The sequence below is a fragment of the Zootoca vivipara genome, chromosome 3 (genome assembly GCF_965207765.1).
Source record: "Zootoca vivipara chromosome 3, rZooViv2.hap1.1, whole genome shotgun sequence".
Lineage (NCBI taxonomy): Eukaryota > Metazoa > Chordata > Lepidosauria > Squamata > Lacertidae > Zootoca > Zootoca vivipara.
The window spans coordinates 14,850,451-14,862,567 of NC_142586.1; the positions used below are offsets into that span (position 1 = coordinate 14,850,451).

Genomic DNA, 12,117 nt, shown 5'->3' on the forward strand with positions numbered 1-12,117 from the left:
ATTAAAATTAGCTGCGTTTGAATTTAGAGAATGTCATCATTCCTTTCTGTCAACCATATCTCTAAACAGAGTCTCTCTCTCTCTCTCTCTCTCTCTCTCTCACACACACACACACACACACACATTTCACTTAGCTCATTCCAAACACCTTTGGGCCGTTTAGTCAGTATGAGGTTCTGTCTTACAGAGATATGTGCATTATAAATGCTTGTTGTAAACAGAGGTGGATTGTCCTTTTGCTGCATGTCATAGGTAGTTTCCAAGCTCATAAAATATATATTGGAATAAAACACACCCAGCAGTCTATTCTTGGCTATTATCCCATTTGAAGAATATTTCTCCTCAGCCCTAACAACACACACACACACACGCACACACTTTCCATGGTGCTGCAGATATCCAAAGTTTGAGCACAGCAACTCAACATGATAAACCACACGTATTTGTCTTGCCCAGTTTCTTTTGGCTTAGACATTTAATTTGAGTCGTTGCATTTTCAGCACGATTCATGTAAATAGGCCCTACATTTTTAAAAGGGGGGGGGGGTGTATTTCAAGATGCTCCTGAGCATGCCTGGTGACCTGCACAGTTTCTATTGTGCTTTATTGCATTTGGTGTATGCAAACAAAATTTACACACCATGCATCAAACTTTGTCATGGTCCTGAAATCTATCTGTATATTTATTGCTTATATCCTTCAGAAGTATAGTTGTCTCCTAGGGATCTAAGTCAGCCCTTGCAAGCTACACATGGGACACTCTGCCTTTCACACCCTCGGTAGCAAATGTGCCCTTCCAAACACAAAGCTACCATTTACATGGGTAGCAAGGAAAGTGAAGGCTTCCTCCTTTGTTCCTCCTCCTTCCTTTTCTATTGTTGCTGAACGGTGGCTGCTGCTATGGCCCCACTTGCATCCCTCTCCTCCTGGAGCCAATCCTGGCACAGGATTGTGGTTGACTGCAGCAAGGAGGAATGGCCACCTCCTTTAGGGTGTCTGTAGGTCCTACTTTACAGCAGTCCTCTATTAAAATAAGTCCTCTGTTTTACAGGCTCTCCAGTCTATGAGAGCATAAAGAGGGAAATCAGGGGACTTGAGTTGCCCATCAGCAGTTAGCAGGTACACAGGTTAACTGGTCACTGTCTTTCTCACTGTAGTGAGTTGCATTGCATTTCTGTTTAAGGAACAGCAATTCTTTCTAAAATATGCATCCATACTGTCCCCTCTTTTTTCGGCAATGCACCCCCCCCCCCCCTTTTACATGATGCTGCATCTGAATTTGTCTGCACACTCTTTCCCTCTCTGGCTCTGCTTCCGTTTTTGTAGAACAGTGGCAGGCAGCAAAGGCAAGAAGAAGAATGGGCAGCTGTGAAGGAGAGCCTCAAAAGTATTATTAACCCATTAATTATAATACATTTTATATGGGAGAAGTTCTTTTCTTGTATAAAAAATACTCCATGTAGTTAAGATTGGCTGTCCATGGAAAGCTAAGAGATTTCATGAAAGATTACTGCAGTAGCCCTCTTTGTAATAACACCGCAGAAATATAGACGCACGTTTGACTTTTGAGTGTGTTCTAAGGAGACATTTGTTGCCCTCCGAGGTTGCATCTCCCATGTATTCTAACTTATGCCATAGATTTAGGGTTGGGATAGCACACCTTCCCCCTTTAAATCTGTAGAACAAATAAAAAATGAATGAATATGTTAAATCCAAATTAGATATTTCATTAAGGGAAATTTAATAGAACAACGCCATCAAGCATCAGGCCAGCAGCCGCAGAAAGGTTTCTATATGAGCAATGCCTTGATTTAAGTTTGGTGGAACATTTGGCAGGAGGAAAAGTTGGGCTTATTCTGGACTCTGAGGACCATGTTGTTGCAGCACTTATTTTTCTACATATCTATAGTGTGTGCAGTATTATTTAAGCCTTGAACAAAGTCTGTGCACCACTTGTAAAAGGTTTAGTATTGCAGCCACACACATCCTGACAAGTTTGAAAGTTGAATATAGATGAACAATTCACAAGCAATTCGACAGACTCTTTGCAGGTGTATTGATATAACAACAGTGAGTCAGAAGCAGACATGCTTCATAGCATATGACCAGCATATTTACATTTTCTTCTTCTTTATTTTTAAACTTTCATTCAGGTGTGCATTTCTTTCAGGCAATTTCAAAACTTTCACACAAGAGCTTTCCAGGGAAACTCCCAGTATCAGCAATGGATGTACCAAAACAGCTTCTTCCAGAGCGTTAGTATAGTACTTTTATAGGGACAAGTTATTAAAGCTTATGAAAGGTCTCATTCAATCCTACAGGAACAAATCAGAAGAAAGGCTGTGAAAGTATATTCAGAAGTACTGTACTAGAGACCATGTTCTCTTATCCGTTTTACAGTCCATTTATAGTCTTTGGGTCTTTCTAATGGCAAATAACTGTATTATGATAACTGCATTTGTTGCTTTTGCAAAACCGCAACAATAGGCATTATGTTGAGGGAGCTAAGGTTTAGCCCATTCTATATAAAAGAAGCCTGAACTATAGAAAGTTTAGAGCTCAGGTTCCTTTTAAATTTCAATCCCTTTCTGCTTGCTTGGCATATGAGTAGAAACTGCCCACAATACCAAAGCAGATAATTGACTGGTGTGACTGCAAAATCCGATTTCAGCCATGTTGTGTTAGTTCAGGTTTGTTTTGGACTGTGTCTCTCATTGATGGGGATTTATCCCCATCCCAGCTACTGAAAATAAAACAGGACCAGACATAACTATTGTTGATGGAAGTGACTAATGTCTTCCTGGACTGCCTTAACAGAAACATTCTCTTGCCCATGATTTCCCTGTCTGGCTAATAATGCACATCTACAGTTCCCATTGGAAGAGAGATTTGAGTGGATAGTCACCTTTCTGTATGAAAGGTGTATGAAATTTTATTTGAAGGCCAAACCCAGTTTATATCCTTGCCTGGGTATTTATGGCATCCAACTTCTTCATTTATTTATTTTTATTTGGACCATTTATATACCACTCGTAGTTAAACAAAACTCTTAAGCGGGTTTACAACATAGGTTAAAACATCTTAAATACACAGCAAATACCAAAACAAAAAGAAGAGAATTTCTACGTTCTATAAAACTAAATGAAATAGAGCATCCTCGTATCAAAAAAACATTGCCAAATAAAAATCAGCTGCAAAAGAATGCAAGGAAAATCCATAGTAAAGGACTAAATTCAAGCAAAATACTTAAAAATGAAAATGAGCTAAAAGGGATAATTTTCACGTTTTCAAAAAACAAAAGCTGATTCGCAATGAAGCAAAAGAAAATCAACTCATTCTTCCCCACCATCATTCTTTTGCTTCATCAATCAATCATCCCATAAATGAATCAATCCAATTAAATGCCCAGCTCCCTATTCTCTATTTTTTCTGGTCACTGTCAATAATGTGGACAGGCAACACCTTCTAAAGCTGCTGCTGCTGCTGCTGCTGCTGTGCCTGGGAACTTCAAGACCGGATTATTGCAGTGCACTCTGCGTGGGGCTGGCCTTGAAGGAAACTTGCAACTGGTCCAAAATGCAGTCATCCCATTGCTGACTGGGGTTCCATTTGGAAACCCAATTCCAAATTAAAACAGTTGCATGGCTGAATTCAAACACATTAGTGTTAAAAAAGCCCTAAATGGCTTAGGCTGCAATTGTCTAAAAGATCACCTCTTTCCCTTCAGACCCTCTCCACTTTTAAGATCAGCAGTGGGGGGCCTCTTGGCAGTTCCACCACCCTCAGGAGCTCTGGTGCGGTGGGAAGACTGGGAGATGGCATTCTCTGTGGCAGCTCCTAAGTTGTGAAACTCCCTCTCCACTGAGCTGCAGCCAGCACCTCCATTATGTAGTTTTTGTTGTATGTTGACGATGCACCTCTTTCCCTGGCCTATGAATGATATATACCGTAGTTTTCTGTGTATATGACTATATTTTTTCCGAAATTTTTGAAGTTTAAAATAAAGGGTCGTCTTATACACGAATAGTGCATTTTCTTAATTTTGAGTCCCCCAAATTTTCCGTCTTATACACAGAAAAATATGGTATATAGGATCCACCCTATTATTGTGATTGTAATTTTTTAAAAATATTTTTAATTGTATTAAAATTGCTGTAACCCATTGTGAGATATTATGGAGTAAGGAATAATAATAACAGCATGTCTTGGGTGCCTGTGCAAATTCTTCTGCATAGAGTAGCAGCTCAGAGAATCATCCCTGTGGCCTCTGTCTCAGAGTATTTCTTCAGTAGTCAGACGGTGAAAGAGATCATGAAGAATAAAGGAAATAAAGTGGGAAGCATACTTGCTGCCTGGACCTGCATTATATAGCATTTGACAGTAGTGCTTGATAAATACTGTTTTGCCTATCAGGTCCTGCTGTGATGCAGCTATTGGATTCTCCCAATCTTGTGAGATTGGAAACGAAAACATTGCAACATCTGAATATTCTACATGTAAAAATTGCACCAAATAACATCAGTGGTAATATCAAAGGTGGTGTTTCAATTTGGGGTTGGAGGGTGCCAGATTCACAGCAATTATAGCAACATTCCTATTTAAAGAAAGTGGAATTGGGCTTTGAGTTGTGGAACTTCTCACAGAAGTGCTAGCAGTTCAGATGAATTTGTATTACATATTGATGTTTGGAAATGTACTTATGCAATGGATTGCTCTGAAAATAAGGTTATAGCTCAGTTACTAAGCTTAAATACTAGTGCTATTAAAAATGTGCAGAAGTATAATCTTACTACTTTATTTGTAGTTGAAATGAATAGTCAGGTTGAAGACATAGATGAACCTACAGAATCCCAGGCAGACAATTAATTTGTAGGTAAGTCAATTCACTTTTCTATTCTGTCATTATTTTTTTCTTTTCCTTAGCTGGTTCATGTATGGTTCATGTATAGTCTTTCTGCAAGTTTTGTGCCTGTAGAAGCCAATGATGTAAGAAAAACAAAAGGAAAAGAGTATGAATCACACTTACATTCCAGAATTCTAAAATTCAGCAGATTTGTATATGTGCCAATCACAGATTCAGTCCCAGCTGTCCGGGGCTGAAGATTTGTATGGGCAACATAACTCCATATCTGAGTGAATAACTGGTGTGAACCAAACTTTACAGCTGCAACGATTCTCATATTTGTAGAGAATTCGGGGGGGGGGGAGAGAAAAAAAGAGCTGCCACCATTTCAGACACAGCTGCTACTTGTTTCCAAGTCATGCCAGATTCACCTTCCATTTATCTATGTGATGAAGAAAATAATGCTTTTTCTGAATTGGCCATGACATCACTTCACGTGTAAAGGGGGGGGGGAGAGTCTGCTACAGCAGATATGCCACTACTGTGTCTGATCTTTATAATATCCTACCCATGAAAATGAGTGATCATCTCTCTATATATTATTGTACAGTGGTACCTCGGTTTGTATATACAGAAATGTAAAGGGAAGGGGACCAAAGTGGTCTATGATTAACCATGAAGTCCTACACATGTCCTCTCAGAAGACATTCAGTTTAATAGGACGTATTCAGAGTTAAGCGTGTCTAGAATTACAGCAATGTGACCTACATACAAAATAAAAAAATATGGAAATTAGTTGCCAAATAAATCTGGTAACAAGTGTTCTGGGTAACAACCCAAGAGAAGGTGTATTCTGTGGCTACCAAGGTAGGACCCATGGGCGCAGATGTGCCCAGGGAGACATTTCTTGAACCTACAGGATTTTCTCCACCTGCTTTTTGCTCAGTTTATTCTTGAAAGAAGCATTCTGTTGTTGCCAACAGAATAGGTTGTGTTGTGTGCCGTGCCAGTGTCTCTTTCCTCAGTTGACATGCCCACCAGCCCCAAAAGTTTGGCAACCCCCTATATGTGTATATTTTATTTATTTGTGTACCACCCTTCATCTGAAGATCACAGGGAGGTTCACAACACCTCTGTGTGTGTATTAGACCAGCAAAACTCCAGCAAAAGCAATGTGAGCAATTAAATACTTTTTTTAAGCTGGAACTCAGAGGAACTTAGTTCCAGCACCTCTCAGGTGTATGCCATTGCCATTTTAAGAGAAGGGAGATGTTTGTTGTGAGTTTTGGCACCTCTTCTAGAAAAATAGCACTGCAGAATGAGCATGTTAAATTACAGTTTAGGAAGATGATAAGCAATACATACTGGCTAGAATTAATCTTTGCAGTAGACTGGCTTTTGAACTGTCCTGCTTTTTATATATATATTTTTAAAAAACCTAAATGATGTACCAGTTCAGAGTTTGGTTACAGAATAAAATAATAATAATAATAATTACTCACAAATATTGGCACACACATATCAGCTGGATTCCTAGATAGAAAAGCAACAACCTGTGGCTTGCTGAAATAAGACAAATTCCTGTCATACCCTAATTATAAAATGCAGTTTTGAGATCACTTTGGAAGATGGGTACTACACACACACATAGAAACAAATCCGTTTCTACCATTCTTTTGTAATGCTTGTTACAAGATACCAATATCATATAGACCGTGATGTGTTATTTACACCCATAATGGGATTTTGTGTATCTCAAAACCATTATAGAAGCTTTGTAACAGTGGCAGTTCTGTCACAGAGATGTTCAAAGTGTCTTTTACTATGTGCACCTTTTTGTCCTTGTCAGTATATTGACAATATACTGCAGTGCTGCAGATGGGAGAGAGAAATAGGGCCCTGCTATAGCCTCCATTTAAAAAGTTGCCAGGCAAAAAGGAAGGGAGGCCACACACAGCATAACAATTAAAATGCCACATTGAAATTCTTCTTTTCTGTTTCACCATCTAATTCATTTTCATTCTCTCTCAGCATTTATATACTAAAAATAAAGCTATCGAGTGCTTGCCATTTTAGAAATAGTTTGAAAGGCTATGACCTCCACTGAACAGAAAAATATAACTAGTTTCTATAAATTGCTTTCATCTAAATGGAAAGACTCTCTTTTTCACCGAGTAGTGAATTGAATTATTTATTTTTTCCACAAATATATGCATTAGGAGATATCAGGTGGAATTAACAAGCAAAAAAGACAGGAAAAGAAAATAGAAAGTTATTAGCCAATTCCATTGAATCTTTGTATCTTTCATTCTCGGGGAAAGAAAAAGATCTGATTTGCAGAAGGTGGGAGCAATCATTCAAAACTTAACCTACTCTTGTACCCTCAAAACCTCATGTATTAGCCATGGTTAGATAGACTTGACCAGGGTTGCAGAGACGGCAACCAGAATTCATTTATTTTTATATTTTAAGTGAAAATTGTTTACAGTGCATATAGGCTAAGAAATAAGTCTCACTGAGTTTAATAGGAACTATGTTCAGGTGGCGCTGTGGGTTAAACCACAGAGCCTAGGGCTTGCTAATCAGAAGGTCGGCAGTTTGACTCCTTGCGACGGGGTGAGCTCCCGTTGCTCGGTCCCAGCTCCTGCCAACCTAGTGCAAGTAGATACAGCGGGAAGGTAAACAGCGTTTCCACGTGCTGCTCTGGTTCACCAGAAGCGGCTTTGTCATGCTGGCCACATGACCTGGAAGCTGTACACCGGCTCCCTCGGCCAATAAGGCAAGATGAGCGCCGCAACCCCAGAGTCGGTCACGACTGGACCTAAGAGTCAGGGGTCCCTTTACTTTTACCTTTATGTTCAGGTAGGATTGCTGTCTTAAAGTCTCCACTAGAAGGTCGGACAACTTGTGCACACGTATAAATACAGATATTTTTAATAAATGTTCAATCAAAACGAAGGAAAGAATGGACAAAAGTACAGACACTCCTATCTTGGTTTAATAAGCTGAGGTATGAATGCCATCTTTTGGCCACACAAACACAGGTTCTTCCCTCGTCTCATGTGAGCCACACACAAAAAGCCAGAAAGCCTTCTACTAACTGTAGTTTAACACTGAAGGTATTACCAGTCATGGTTTGAAGTTGGCTTAATATTCTTGTTTGTCTGAGGCCCTTAACCAGTTTCCCAGTTTTGTTGAAACAGGAAACTATACTCTGGTTTGTTTGCACACTGACAGGGCATCACAAAGGTGCTGCCAGTTCAGCCGAAAGGATCATTCATACTTTGGCTTCTTAAGCTGAGATACAATCATCCAAAAGTGGCCAATATCTAAGTAGTGAAAAGGTAATATACATGTAACAAGAAATTGGGGGAATAAAGAACATGGATAAAATATTGGAGAAACTCATTCAGTGTAGTGAGTGAAGAGATGGAAGATAGGATAAAATAATACTTAACCAAACATGAAGCAGTATAATTACTTACTTATAATAAAAGATAACGTAATAGCAAAGAAGCCTGGAGGAGGGGGGGGAGAGAGAAAAACCCAGCCAGGTATGCCCGCATATGCAGAGAAAAAGCTCAACAAGACGGGGAAACTTCAGAACAAATAATCCCTTTCACTGCAGACCTTTTACAGAGTCTAGTATTATCACCTTGTCTGATCAAAAAGCTTTTGTCATCTGCACTAAAGAAACTATAAGGAATCACTAATTGGATAAGCCTTTTTTATAAAAAAAAAAATCTCTAATTCATATTTATATCATTATGTGATGTTTCTCAGAGTCCTTCCACTTTTGCCCGCAGAAGCATTTAAAAATAGTAAGTAGGCAAAAGATTAGAACTTTGTGACTGCTAGAAACACACGTTCTAAGCACATGAGATCACTCGCTTCCTTTTAGTTCCCACAAAGCTAATCAAAAAAAGGAAGCATAAGCTTTATGATGCACCACGAAGATAATTCAAGGTGATTCAAAATTAATAACTGATGCTAATAATGCTTTGGATGCAAGCTCACCATTTAATTACTCTGTGATAATCAGTTTCTAACATCCTCATAATTAAGTGCAATAGTTCATGGTAATGCTGGTGGTTAAAATTATGGATGTCACAAAGGATAACAAATATTGCATTTGTAATATGCATCTACTAGCTCACTGCCACACTCATTTCACTATGAGACAAGCATCTCTACCCACAAAAACAGTGCAACCCGATTACAATTAATTACAGAGCATTTTGAGTCTTTGTCCCACTGTTGCACCTGTGAGCAGCATTCATAAAACAAAGCTGGCTGCTGTTGGTGCATGCTTAGGACTTGTTTTGTTAATGTTTTTTAACTCCTTACTTAGACTTGCTGCTTACTGAGTATCCATCCTGATTTGTTTGCACAAAGTTTGCAGAGAGGTGAGAAAATGTTCTGGTAACTTCTTAGTGAATAGCAGACAACCCAAAAACTGTATGGAAAAAGCTTATGCCCCAGTTCCAAACTTAGAAATCCTTAAATTAAGCTGGAAAGTTTGATGGTGCATAATGCAGGCCAGAGCCAAACCACCAAACAGAAGGGTCCAGGAGGCAGTTGTTCTTCAGTATTTCCTCCACATATTTGCAAAGCCAGGACTACTAAAATGTAATGTCAGAAGTAGCTTTCCTAAAACACAGGTAAAAGTACATCATCAGTGCTCTTGCAGAACTCTGTGACATTTCAGTAATTGCATGATGAGTTGCTTTCTTTCCATTTCCATCTCCGCAGACGACCATGATGAGAGAAGAAGAGAAGAGGAGAGTGGAACAAGAACTGCAGTCAGTGGTGCACTATATGACAACTTTATGACTAGCAGACAACAGCACACCAAGGAGAGTGCGGGGTGGGGGGAGGGGGACTAAGGAGAAGGATCCTTTACATTCATTTCTCTTCTTTGTTTCGTTGTTCAGTACACAACATGAAGCTTCTCTACTTTGGTTACGATGTCCTGGTTCAATCTTCTTTGCTTCAACCCTGTATGTTTTTCACCTTCTTTTGAAAACCTAAGCCCCTCTGCAGAATATGTATACACACACACACACACACACACACACACACACACACACACCCTAAATATTATTTCTTAGCTCTAATACATCTTCAAGGCAACATATGCAAATGACCTTTAAACGTCGTTAAAAATCCTCAGAGGTTTACGGGTTTGTTCCAAGGGATTACAAAGTGCTTGCATCAGCAGCTTCCCAAACCCATACGCTGATGCCGGCAATGTTTGTATCCTTTGCCATACTGGTACTTGTCAGCCTGTCAATGTCAGTGCCTCATAGTGTTCAGCTTGTTATACTTTTCTATGGGCAGCGGGGAAAGTGTAAGAACTAGAAATGCATAGAGGCTTTATGCTATAGAGTTTCTAGACTAACTTGACTTTTCATATGACAATCAATTACGTAGTTAGCAAATCCTTTGCTAAACTACTCACAGCATGAAACATTTTTGTACTCCAACTGTGTTGCCACACGGCCCAATATTTTATTGTCTAGTAGATAAATAGGAACCGCTACAGCGGGAAGGTAAACGGCGTTTCCATGTGCTGCTCTGGTTTGCCAGAAGCGGCTTTGTCATGCTGGCCACATGACCTGGAAGCTATGCGCCAGCTCCCTCGGCCAATAATGCGAGATGAGCGCGCAACCCCAGAGTCGGTCACGACTGGACCTAATGGTCAGGGGTCCCTTTACCTTTACCTTTAATGGTCAGTTAGATACAGAACATTACTGTCATTTTTGGTGCCCTCTGATGAGAGGGAGAGCTGATATTCTGCATCTAGCACATTATAAAATGTGGCTTCTGGCTTTAACAATTTCTTGTCAACTCTTGTTATATTTTCAACTGCATATGCACACTTTTTAATACATAAAAATGCAATTAACAGTTATTTGGTGACGAATGTTGTACCATATGTCATCTGTTCTGCTCGCAAATGCTGTGCTCGACTTAAAAACAAGAATTTTGCATTCATTTTTCAACCACACTGGAAATTAAAATGATACCCTACTTGCAAGATTGAAAGAACACACAGCATGAGTCCAAGGTTTGATATTCTGAAAACTATTTTCCAACTGCTGTTAAAAACAATTAGAGGAATGTTTTTACATTATGAGATTCTGGTTTAACTTATTATGCATAGACACAATCTTCCACAGTCCTAAAATAATTTTAGGAATTTTCAAAACAACAGCAAAACCCCAAACAATAAAGGGGTAGTGTGTGTGTGTGTGTGTGTGTGCGCGTGCGCGTGCGCATGCATTTATGTGAAATGAAGCTAAAATCTATCAGCCCATCTCTCCCCCCCCCCAGTTTTGCCAACTTGAATTTGTAACAAAGTAGTAAACGTATTTTAAGCTTCCACAATTGTATATGGAAATATGAATTAGTTTACCGCATGCCACGTAGGTGGGTTACCAAGCCAAGGCTGCTGTTTCCATTGTGATCTATAGTTGTGTTGCCAATTAAGCAACATTTATGTATGGGCAGGGGGAAGAAACACTGTGCTATGAAAAGATGGCATCGTCCATTGCTAATTTCAACTGTCATTTTCAACCATCCGTTGCGGTGATGTCCAGAAAGTAAGATTTTTTCCATCTGGAATCACACAGGCATTAATGAAATCAGCATTAATATGAACCTAGGTTCCCTGTATAATAAATTGTATGGGTTACATTTAAATCCATGTCGTCTGATATTTTGCTATACTTAGTACGAATGTATTTTAGTCTCCCATTATATCTGTGGAGCTCCTGTGCCTCTTCTTTTCCATTCCTGCTAACTGGAATCAGAAATATCTTTTTTATGTATTCTGCCCCACCTCCCTTCTCTTTGATTTATCATTTCTGGTACATTCCACGTACTGTGATCGAAGGACTAGCAAGCTATACGTCACAAGACACACTCCAAATTAGCAGAAGCCATCTGCATGTGGAAGCAGCCTTCAGAGAACAGATTACCTTGCCCAATTTGATCCATGCATGAAAAGAGAGGCGCTGGGGCTTTTTTTTTTTAAAAAAAAAAACACAATACATGGGGCTACCTAAATGATGCCCTTTAGTGACTCGCATAAGTAGTGAGACTCATCCACACTTCCTGTGCTGCTGCCTTCCTCTAGGGAAAACCACTCTTTATGCTCAATTGGAGCAAATGGCAATTTGGGTTTTCTCCAGATTGACATTGCCTCCAATTTAGCACAAAGGAGCAGGTTTTCCCCAGGAAAGGAGAGAGGCATGGGGGAAACGACATGGG

The 12,117-nt window shown here is 39.5% G+C and overlaps 1 protein-coding gene across 2 annotated transcripts in view; it reads left to right on the forward strand.

Annotated features, from left to right (window-relative positions):
- MACROD2 (mono-ADP ribosylhydrolase 2) overlaps positions 1-11,653 on the forward strand; it is a 900,701-nt gene extending 889,048 nt beyond the window's left edge. For both annotated transcript variants that reach the window (XM_035110055.3, XM_035110056.3), the window contains exons 17-18: positions 4,804-4,872; positions 9,595-11,653. In XM_035110055.3, coding sequence (XP_034965946.3) covers positions 4,804-4,865 — 62 coding nt within the window. In that variant the 3' untranslated portion in view covers positions 4,866-4,872; positions 9,595-11,653. The remainder of the gene's footprint in view (positions 1-4,803; positions 4,873-9,594) is intronic.
- Positions 11,654-12,117: the final 464 nt, after the last annotated feature.